General features: G+C 41.3%; 1 protein-coding gene across 5 annotated transcripts in view; it reads left to right on the top strand.

Moving 5' to 3' along the window:
- Window positions 1–12,122, top strand: part of LOC308105282 (uncharacterized protein) — a 52,457-nt gene that overhangs the window by 24,290 nt on the left and 16,045 nt on the right. For all 5 annotated transcript variants that reach the window (XM_080455928.1, XM_080455927.1, XM_080455924.1 and 2 more), the window contains 2 exons: window positions 7,675–7,728; window positions 8,242–8,949. In XM_080455928.1, coding sequence (XP_080312054.1) covers window positions 7,698–7,728; window positions 8,242–8,949 — 739 coding nt within the window. In that variant the 5' untranslated portion in view covers window positions 7,675–7,697. The remainder of the gene's footprint in view (window positions 1–7,674; window positions 7,729–8,241; window positions 8,950–12,122) is intronic.

Genomic DNA, 12,122 nt, shown 5'->3' with positions numbered 1-12,122 from the left:
GCGCGGATGGCCTCTCACGTCATCCAAATCCGCATGTACAAATTAATTATCCGCCCGTTATCCAACCGCAATAATTATATTAGCCAATTTAAATATCCGCACCAACCGTTTTTCCCGTATGTCAAAATATTATTATTTTCTGGTATTCCCCGTTAGTTGTGCGATGCGATCACAAAATGCATTGATTTAGCCTATGGAATGTCGGTGCGTCTTTTTTCTTTTTTTTAAAACCGGTGCTGCGCTGAACATGAGCGCACGTGCTCTGCTGTGCTGAACATACTCTGTGCGGCATCCAACATACAGGCATCCAACATACATGCGGCATCCAACATACAGAGCGCACTGCTCTGCTGCCAGCGCAGCACCGGTTTGAAAAAAAGAAAAAAGACACACCGACATTCCATAGGCTAAATCAATGCATTTTCAGATCGCATCGCACAGAGGCTGCTCTACACACTGAACAGACACAAGCACGCCCAGAGATTTAGCTATTTTATGGATAGATATATTAGATGTCATTAATTTATTTACCGCAATATTTCACCCGCGGTTTATCCGATATTAATTAATAATTATATTTGATTGACCCGAATCCACCCAAACTGCGGTTAACTGCGGCAACCGCGGCTAAAACCGCGATCCGCGCATCTCTAATATATATATATATATATATATATATATATATATATAGTTAATAATTATTATATACTATATTTAATAAATACCTTTTGTTTTGCGGTTTTCTGAATTTTTTTATCACAGAATCACGGACGTGGCGGACGTGGCGCAGGTCGATGCCAGGTTGCGAAAGATGGTGGTTTAAGCCGGCCATTTCTGCAGTCGTCTGGCGCGGCTGTTCATTTACTTGAGTAAAAGTACTCATTATGCGGAATGTCCCAAAAATATTTTGAAAGTAGCAGATCTACAAGCTCACAATGCGTCGCCATAATAATAATAATAATATTAATAACAACAACAAAGGATAATTATGGAGGGGGGAACCCCAGAAAACCGTGTGGGGCCGTGGCCAGTATGACCTGATAGCCTATCCCTTGGCCAACAGAGGCTGCCTTTTTTTGTCAGTTTACTTTTTTTCTTTTTTCTTTTCTGAAACCGCTCCATAGGCGGCCACTAAGAAGACTGTATTCTTATGTGTATATCAACCTTTTGGGTGCCAGGGCACACCTGGCATAGCCAAAATATCCCAGGGCACACCTAGATATACGGTGTGTGTATATATATATATATGTATATATATATATATATATATATATATATATATTATAATTTATATATATATAATATAATTTATATATATATATATATATATATATCAAAATATTTACTCTCATGTACACAAGATGTAATAAAGAAACCTTGAACATTACAAAATGTCTTTGGCCTACAAATATATAAACTTGGGTCAGTGCAATGAATGGAGAAGATGAAAAAAAAGGAAAGAGACAGTGCCTCAGTTTCACTGATTTATTTTTGGAAACATACAACTTGTTTTGCTTTGATGTCATAATAAAGAAACCTTGAACTAAAAAAACAGCACACACATGTTCAATTTGGCCTACAAATATATAAACTTGCAATGTGCAGAGGAGTTGGATTCACCTTCCCAGAAAAATACTTTAAAAACTCAAAAAGATTTGAAAAAATATATATAGGAAAAATTGGCCACAATAGTCTTAGTGTGAAACTGTTTTAGAAAAAAAAAAAACTTTTTAAGCCAGTACAAATGTCTTTGTTTGAAACTTGAGTCCTTTTTAGAAAAATACTTTAAAACTCAATAAAAAAGATTTGTAAAAAGAAAAGAAAAAATTAGGTCACAATACAACTGTCTTAGTGTGAAACTTGAGCTTGTTTTGCTGAACAGAGAGTTTGTATCCTGGCTGGGACTGATGACAAGCACACACGAAGCTCCTCGTCAACTGCTCTCAGTCTCTCTCTGTGTTTACTTTTTACGTAAGTCAGGGTGGAAAAGCTGAGCTCACACAGGTAGGTTGTTGAAAATGGGAGCAACACTGCCATTGCACTGTCTGAGATGGCTGGAAATTCTTTTCCAACAGTCAACCAAAAACTGTCCAAGCTTAGATCTCTGAATTTCATTTTCAAGCCATGGTTCTCCCTTATTTCCACTAGCTGCTCTTGCTCCTCAAATGGACTGTTCTCGTTTGTTTCGTTGAATGGGTCACGGACCCAGTTGAAGTTTGCCATGGACGTTGAGGGGAAATAAAAGGCAAATTTCTCCTCGAGACTTCTCAAATGCTCAGCAATGACCCCACGCAAAGCACGAGTGATTGTGTGTCCAGTGTTGATGAGGGGAAACATCGCAAACGTGCTCTTATCCACCTGCTGACGCCAGAGTTTCAGTCTCCCCCGAAATCCCGTCAGTTTATCTGTGCTTGTGAGGATATTCTCATCTTTTCCTTGCATTCGCCTGTTCAGTTCGTTCAGATGGGTAAAAATGTCCGCCATGTATGCTAGTCTTGCACACCAGTACTCATCTGCGAACAGGTCTGCATAGTCGGATTGCTCAGCAGCCAGAAAGCTTTGTAATTCCTCCCTCAGTTCATAGACACGGGACAAAACTTTCCCTCTGGAAAGCCACCGTACTTCGGTGTGCAGCAGCAGCGTTTTGTGTTCCGCCCCCATTTCCTCGCACAGGGTGGCGAACAGCCGGCTTTTCAAAGGTCGTGCTTTAATAAAGTTAACGATGCTTACCGCATCATTCAACACAGCTGAGAGGTCTTTTGGTAAAGACTTTGCAACCAGCGCCTCACGGTGTAAAAAGCAATGCGTAACCAGGACGCCAGGATTCTTCTCTTTTACTCTGCTTACAAATCCCTTGTATCGCCCGGTCATAGATGCAGCCCCATCAGTGCACACACTGACACAGCTTTCCCAGCTTAAGTTCCATTGCTCCAAATACTCCGATGTCACCCGGAAAACCTCCTCTCCTGTTGTTTTCCCAGGCAGTTGTTTGCAAAACAGATAATTCTCTCTGATGGCGTCTCCGTCAATGAATCTCACGTTTGCCAACAGCTGTGCGTGTCCACTTATATCTGTTGATTCGTCAAGCTGCAGTGCAAACTTTCCACTAGTCACAATCTTTTCTATGACAGCACTCTCAATGTCTGCAGACATGTCTCAATGCGTCGGCCAATTGTCATGCTTGAGAGCGGCACCTTATCGAATTCCGCTGCAACATCTGGTCCCGACATTACGTTAGCCAGGATTTTGGCTCCTGCCAACATGTATGTTGCCGCTGCATGTGGCAATTTTAACTTCGCCACAAGCTCTGCAATTTGGTAGCTAGCTTCCAGAGCTCTGTCATTAACCTTGGTGCTGGTGGTACTGCGTAACAATGCAGTTGTCTGTTTTGCGTTCTGTTTCGCCTTAGTAGCTTTCAAACTCACAAAATAGTCTTTGTCCTTTGTGGCGATTTCTCCATGGTGGGTCTCAAGGTGACGTTTCATCTTACTGGGAACCATACCACTGTTTGCAAGCTTGTCTCCGCACACGATGCACAGTGGAATAGCATTAGATGGGTCCCCCATAAAAGTGAAGCCAAACTTCATGTAGTCATCACGGTACCGTCTGTTGGCTCTAGTCGTCTTGCTTGTCGCCGTTGTTGTTCCCGGCGGCACGGCGAGGACGCTGGCGGCGGTGCTGTTGTGTGTGCTGCTGTTGCTGCCCTGTGCGGCCAGCTCGTCGGCAGGTCGAGGTGGCCCGGACACACCGGCAGCTCTGCTTGCAGGAGGATTTGGCGGCGGCAATGTCTTGTTGATGACGGCGAAATTTAGCGTCTTCTGGCCCTGGGTGCATCTCTTCTTTGCTAGTGGGGCTCTCATCATGTAGTAATAATACTGAGTGCCAAAGCATGTACCCCTGTGCCCCTTTATACAGTACCAGGTAGGACAACATATTTGCATTCCTATGGGTGATGGTCGCTACACTGAATGGACTCGGCTCGGGCGTGGCTGAGTGTGAGACGGATGATGGCCGTAACGATTGACGGACGATCGCCGCTCGCTATTGTTCTCGAGGGGCTGAGTTCACACTTACTTCAAACGGCGCGGAACACCTCAGCAGTACTCGCGGACCAAAATGGGTCTGTGTACCAGGGTTGATATTCACTGGCCTAACACACACACACACACACACACACACACACACACACACACACACACACACACACACACACACACACACACACACACACACACACACACACACACACACACACACACACACACACACACACACACACACACACACACACACACACACACACACACACACACACACACAAGTTCAGTGTAGTGTAATCCAGGCTGTAAATAGTTAAATCAGCAGGTCTAGTATCATATATATATATATATATAGAGATGCGCGGATGGCCTCTCACGTCATCCGAATCCGCATGTACAAATTAATTATCCGCCCGTTATCCAACCGCAATAATTATATTAGCCAATTTAAATATCCGCACCAACCGTTTTTCCCGTATGTCAAAATATTATTATTTTCTGGTATTCCCCGTTAGTTGTGCGATGCGATCACAAAATGCATTGATTTAGCCTATGGAATGTCGGTGCGTCTTTTTTCTTTTTTTTAAAACCGGTGCTGCGCTGAACATGAGCGCACGTGCTCTGCTGTGCTGAACATACTCTGTGCGGCATCCAACATACAGGCATCCAACATACATGCGGCATCCAACATACAGAGCGCACTGCTCTGCTGCCAGCGCAGCACCGGTTTGAAAAAAAGAAAAAAGACACACCGACATTCCATAGGCTAAATCAATGCATTTTCAGATCGCATCGCACAGAGGCTGCTCTACACACTGAACAGACACAAGCACGCCCAGAGATTTAGCTATTTTATGGATAGATATATTAGATGTCATTAATTTATTTACCGCAATATTTCACCCGCGGTTTATCCGATATTAATTAATAATTATATTTGATTGACCCGAATCCACCCAAACTGCGGTTAACTGCGGCAACCGCGGCTAAAACCGCGATCCGCGCATCTCTAATATATATATATATATATATATATATATATAGTTAATAATTATTATATACTATATTTAATAAATACCTTTTGTTTTGCGGTTTTCTGAATTTTTTTATCACAGAATCACGGACGTGGCGGACGTGGCGCAGGTCGATGCCAGGTTGCGAAAGATGGTGGTTTAAGCCGGCCATTTCTGCAGTCGTCTGGCGCGGCTGTTCATTTACTTGAGTAAAAGTACTCATTATGCGGAATGTCCCAAAAATATTTTGAAAGTAGCAGATCTACAAGCTCACAATGCGTCGCCATAATAATAATAATAATATTAATAACAACAACAAAGGATAATTATGGAGGGGGGAACCCCAGAAAACCGTGTGGGGCCGTGGCCAGTATGACCTGATAGCCTATCCCTTGGCCAACAGAGGCTGCCTTTTTTTGTCAGTTTACTTTTTTTCTTTTTTCTTTTCTGAAACCGCTCCATAGGCGGCCACTAAGAAGACTGTATTCTTATGTTACAGCATGCACTTACGTGTTATGCACTTACGTGCGTAATTATGCACATACATGCGTAACTACGCACGTGGAAAACTCCGATGTTATGGTAGTTGTTCTAATCTGAGGAGGGGGGGAGGACCTGGGGATAACTTCATGTCAAGGACCCCCAAAATTATATGTATTTGGCCGTGGACCCCAGCTTGTCACTGTCTGTGGAATGTCAACTGCGATCCATGCGCTTTTTGAAAATAGCCGATCTACAAGCTCACAATATTATTTATTTAAAAATTATTATGAGTAAGGGCGGGAGGGCGGGGGGGGGGGGGAACAGCCATGGCATAACCGCTTAAACCACTAAAGGACTTGTTTAACTAAATCCGTTTTATTTTGGCTTGATATGGTTTGATAGAGAAAATAAATTCATGACTGATACACCAAATGAAAATAAAAACTTGACAGATCATGGAAACATTCAAATTATAAGAATCCATAGAGAATTGACAGAGTTCTGCCTTAGTGAAATCTCAACGGCTTAAACCACTATCTTGGCAACCTGCCATCGACTTGGCATCGGCAGGCACCGACTGCCACGGCCCGCCCCAGCGGGCGTGGCGGAGTCGATGCCCATCGGAACCACAAAATGGCCACCACTGCTATGCCTTGACATACGTGGTGGACAGCAATGAAGTACATTTACTTGAGTACTGTTGTTAAGTACATTTTTAAGAATCCATACTTTAAATTAATATTTACATTTTGGGATACTTATGACCTTCACTCCATTACATTTCTAAGACAAATATTGTACTTTTCAGACTCCACTACCTTTCTAGAAAGGGAAAAGGCACATTATGCATTAACCACTTAAGCCCTTTTTTAAATAAAGTGAAATTAGCAGATCTACAAGCACACAACGTGCCGTGATGCGACGTGTTGTGAGCTTGTAGATCTGCTATTTTCACTATTTATTGATATTCTTTGAAAATCTCTAGAAAATATCGGAATTGTTTTAAAAATGTATAATTATTAACACAGCAATGCAAAGCTATTAAAAAAAGAAAATGTGATTTGTACTCTTTTTTTTTTAAAGCAAGTAGGCCTACTCAATTTACTTGAACTCAAGTATAAATGTTACGACGCCCTATTTTTGTCTTTTTTTATCAGTGCCAAAAACTTCAGGGTGCCGGTTTACATTTGTAGAAAGGCTAACTAATAAAGAAAATTACCCCCTAACCTAACCAAAGAAAAATATACAATTGCTAAACTTACTTACCTAACTAAAGAATAAACAGAAACAAATAAAGTAGTTAAACCAAACAAAAAGACCAAACACCCCTACAAGGCGAGTGAACAGATAAGTACAATAATTAATGGAATGGACAAATATATACAGAATCATTCTTACCTCAAAATAATAAGGGTCAAAAGCAACAGGTTTAACTATAATGAAATTGTAGGTTAAACCAAGTAACTGAAATAAGTCAGGATAACTGAAGGGCAAACAAAGTAGCTAAAGGACAAACAAAATAACTGATTGAATCAAAAGTCACAAGGACAAATTAACAAACAGAACACAACAGAACAGGCTACATGGGTTCAGGGAGACAGCGGGATTGAATCTCTGCAAGCTCTTTCAAATGAGAGCAACCAGTCCCCATGACAGTCAGGGCAGAATGAGCTTTTGTAGGTGAGCTTCAGAGAACAGCCAACCCTGGCTGGGGCGGAGACAAAGGGACGACGAATGGGAGCAGGGGAACAGGGCCAGAGGCTGGACCTGTCAATCTGGACAGCTGGAAGTCAATCACTCACTCATACCAGCACCACACCCAGACTCAGACTCACAGCTTCCACCACCACTCATGACCTTATATGGAATACAGAAAGACAACAATATAATACTATATGTGTGGCTTACACATAGCACAGAATTATAACCAAAATATAACCACACACAATATAACCATACGGCTAGGGCCGTAACAATAAATTTGATCAGGAGTATCTATAATTTGACTTAAGTACTGGGGTTGAGTACTTTGTCCACCATCACTGTTTAATATATTGTGAAGTGTGTGATATAACAGTAATGACAACAAAACAATAACAGCAGATTATTGTGACTTACTGTATGTTACTGTTTTACAGTTCTAACAACAGCTGTAGACAGGATGTCCAGTGGAACCTCTGCTTCCATCAGAGGTGAGTTCTATTAAAACACATAAAACCAAGCGCTCGGGTGGGTCAGTGGTAAATTCCCTGCCCACCACCACGGAGGTTGTGGGTTCAAATCCATAATTGTAGATCCGGCTTTGTCGAGTGTCATAAACAAACTCAATTGGCCCGTGTTCGGGGGAGGGAAGCCGGGCGGGGAAGGTGATATTGGTCATTGCACGTACTCCTACGGGCTGGGGCGGCACCTGTCAGCGGGGAGTGTTGAGCCGGAAAAGTAGGACGATGTCCTCTATGTCCTCCTGGTGGGGGCTCCTCACTGCCTCACTGGCAGGTGAGTCAGTAGGATATGACAGCAGTGACAACACAGAAATGTGTGTGGGGAGGAATTAATTGGCATAACAACTACATTGGGGAGAAAAAGGGGTAAAATATAATTGGCTACTCTAAATAGAAAAAAACAACAATACATGAAAACAACTGATACTGGTTTAGTCTGTGATCTGTGATCTTTATGAAAATTATATTCATTTTTCCAACCAGGGAAGAACAGCGACCCGTCAGAACTGAGAATTGTTCTGATCGGGGGAAGACATGGAGGTGGACCCAGTGGAAAGACTTCAGTAGGAAACATCATACTGGGCAGAGATGTTTTTAAAACAAACAGAATAACATCTAAGAGTGTCATGAGACAAGAGGAAGTGTCAGGGAGACAGGTCATTGTGGTGGACACTCCAGGATGGGTGTCTTTTCAACCCCTAGATCTGACCCCAAAACTGACTCAGTTAGAAATCCAACAGAGTGTGAATCTGTGTCCTCCAGGACCCCATGTCTTTGCACTAGTGATGAGACTGGACCTTCCATATGTAGGAACAGGGATGTCAACAGAGGAGCATGTGAGATTTCTCCTCAGTGACAGAGTGTGGAAACACACTATTGTGGTGTTCACTGTAGCTGATAAAAACAACATGAGACCTGATGTCATTAGATCTGACCCTGAATTAAGATATCTTATTGAGAAATGTGACGGCCGCTTCCATGTTCTTAACATTAGTGACAGAGGAGATGGTAGTCAGGTCACAGAGCTGTTGGAGAAGATAGATCAGATAGTGACTAGTAATGGTTGTCACTATGAGACAGAAGAACACGTCTCAGAGGAACTGAAGGAGATCGAGAGAACTATCAGAAGAAGAGCAGAACAAAGAAGGACAGACACTCAGAAACAAACAACTGCACTTCCAAAAGATGTTGGTATGTTTTGTTTAACTTTTCAGAAATCTCAGGAGGTACATGGTCTGTCTGTCTGTCTGTCTGTCTGTCTGTCTGTCTGTCTGTCTGTCTGTCTGTCTGTCTGTCTGTCTGTCTGTCTGTCTGTCTGTCTGTCTGTCTGTCTGTCTGCCTTCCTGCCTGATCTGTCTCATAAACCATTAGGCCAACAAGTGTCATATTTATTCTTATGTACACTACCAGCAAGCCAAGGACCTCAATTCCAGAATAGTTTCAAAATTGGTCTCCAGCATGTACATGTATGCTGTTTTTGTGAATTAATAAGTGTAGGAAAATTGTCCCTCCAGGATATATAAGCACCCTGTGACTATGGACCAGGATTAGCCAATCAGGGGGCTACATGTCTGGTATATGAGATCCACAATACTAACAATCAGATTATAATGCTGTCAAATACAATGTCGTGTAACTACACTCTTATTACTCACACAGTGAAAACCAACACTTACAGGAAAAAAATATATATAAGGAATATAATTAATACAATTTGAATAACGTAGGAAGGTAGGGAATCTAAAATCTATCGTTCTTGAGATCATTCAAAAAACTTAAAAAAATAGTGAAAGTAGCAGATCTATAAGCTTGCTGTGAGCTTGTAGATCTGCTATTTTCACTAGTTTTGACACTGTTGTGCGGCAAAGTATACATTAGGGCATAAGTGACTAATTGAAATATAAGAAATTAAAAAGCATATTTCTCGATTAATCTAAATTAATCGATAGAATAATCACTAATAAAAATTATTGTTAGTTGCAGTCATACTCCCACCTTGTGTTTGCGTTGCAGCTCCCTCTCTTCTTCCCTCAAAGTTTAAATGTAATATCCAACAGCCAACAGTGAGAACAATACTGTAACATCCCATCCACACTGCCAGCGACGTCAGTGAGCGATGAAAGGTTATTAAAATACATGTGTTTCAATGAGACTGTCCTGACGTACCGCCAGCGACACCACGTTGTGCAGAGACATCGTACACCCCTCCAATATTCACTCACAGTGTCTCTATTTCTGCCAGATTTCACGGCTGTGTCCCCTCCCCATACTAATTTTATTGGTCGAGATCTGGCTTTGCCTGTTCCTGGAGTACAGCTATTGTGATTGTCAGTAGTTATATTAAAGGAAGTAGTTTTTGTTAAAATAAGTATTAAATAGCTCTATATTTTGATAGTCCTCATTGATATAATGTTTGTTCAGTAGCTGGAGTCTCTCTGTCTCTCCAGCTCTTTAGCAATCTCTTCAGTAAAAAAAAGGAGAAGATTTTTTTGTGTAGAGACAGGAACTTGGTTTGGCTCCTCCCCTTTCATAGTCCACTTCCTCCCAGATACTTCTGTGTTTATTCCTACTAAAAACAACTTTTTAAAGCCTCACTATCTAACCTTTTTATGAATAAAATGTAATTTTGTCCAATCTGTATTGTAGAATAATGTTATTACAATATAACTTATACAATCTGTATGTTACAGTATGTTAATACAATATAACTTATACAATCTGTATGCTAGATAATGTTAATACAATCTAATTTATATAATTGGGGTGGTTGTATTTTGTCTCCCTGCTCTTCTATTGAGACATTTAGTTCATGTCAAAGGTCATGTCTCACCTAGACACAGGATCTGACACGAGTTTTGACCTGATGGTCAAGATTCCATTTATCCCTTGAGCAAGCAGGCCGGCTCTATTAACTCAATGATAAAAAAAGGTCAACACTTAGCAGGAAACCGGATTCAAATCCGGGGTGGAAGAGGAAAATTACATAGCGCTGCTTTAAGGCAGTGGTGCTAACAGATTCTGCTGTCTTGTGAGATTAGCTCTTTAGTAAACAGATATTGCATTTTCAGGTTAGAATACCAATTTTATCCAATCAGGTAAGATAACTCGCACAGGATACAGACTGTAAAAAACTAACAAACACACAAACAAACAAAAAGCTATAGGCTACAGTGCTACAGTGAGTGAGAAAAAGCTCAGTCACTGTGGGATAAATGTCACCTGATGAAAATTCTAAATTCCTGATGAACATCTAACTGATGGAAACGTTGACAGCATTAAAAAATAGCTGAGCTTCTTCTTTTTTTTTTATGAGTGGATGTGTGTGCATTATATCTTTTCATACAGTGAGTGAGTGAGACCCTCACCTCATTTAGGCTACGTAGGCTATATTTCAGTCAAACACAACAGTCAAAAATAGTGATACCATAGTGGTTGTTTAACTCATTCACTGCCACTGATGTAAAAAACTTATTTTTTTCCAATTACCAAATCTGCCACTGATGTAAAAAACATAATTTTGCAAAAAACGTTGATTTTAAAAGATCTCTCCGTCCTTCATCACTCGCAGTGACACATTTCATTGTAGCACACCCAGATACGGAAATAATCGAAGATTTTTTTCGTTTCCGCCTGCTTCCTGTTTAAGTCCCCCTCTAAAACAGCTTTTTCTCGGCTTTGTTTTTCTCAGCCGTGGAACGCTGTTTAGAAACGCTGTTTAGAAACGCTGTTTAGAAACGCTGTTTAGAAACTGCTACTACTGCAAAATGGAATGTCGCCGGTTGAAAATGTCTTCTCTGGGCCACTCACACAACTACCCTGTGTGTCTGCAAACAGTTGAACACGCGATCATAAGGGATCTCAGACTTCATGTGGTCTATCTATGACATTTATGACATTTCTATAGATATCTATGACACATCTATGACACATCCATGACATCTCTATGACATAATGTCTAACATATGACTCCATATGGGGCCAAAGTTTCAGCCTGATCCAACCATCTTTCACTTCCATTATTAAAGTTATAAAAGGCATATAAAATATATGAAAAAATAAATACATGGAGGTACTTCCTTGGCCTACTGACAGTGTTCACAAGAAAGTTGGAGCTGATCGGTTCATTTGTGAGACTAGCTACACACACATACGCACGCACGCACGCACGCACGCACGCACGCACGCACGCACGCACGCACGCACGCACGCACGCACGCACGCACACACACACACACACACACACACACACACACGCACATTGTGTATGTATTGTGCCGCTGTTACATGACTCTAGGTAATAATGTCACTGCATACATGACTGTACTCTACTGAACTCTACTGAACACACCTTAGTGTTCATTTAA

This window comes from Gymnoscopelus braueri (genome assembly GCF_963280865.1).
Source record: "Gymnoscopelus braueri genome assembly, chromosome: 17".
Classification (NCBI taxonomy): domain Eukaryota; kingdom Metazoa; phylum Chordata; class Actinopteri; order Myctophiformes; family Myctophidae; genus Gymnoscopelus; species Gymnoscopelus braueri.
Note: the sequence above shows the minus strand (reverse complement) of the source record. Positions and strands in the feature narration are given on the sequence as shown.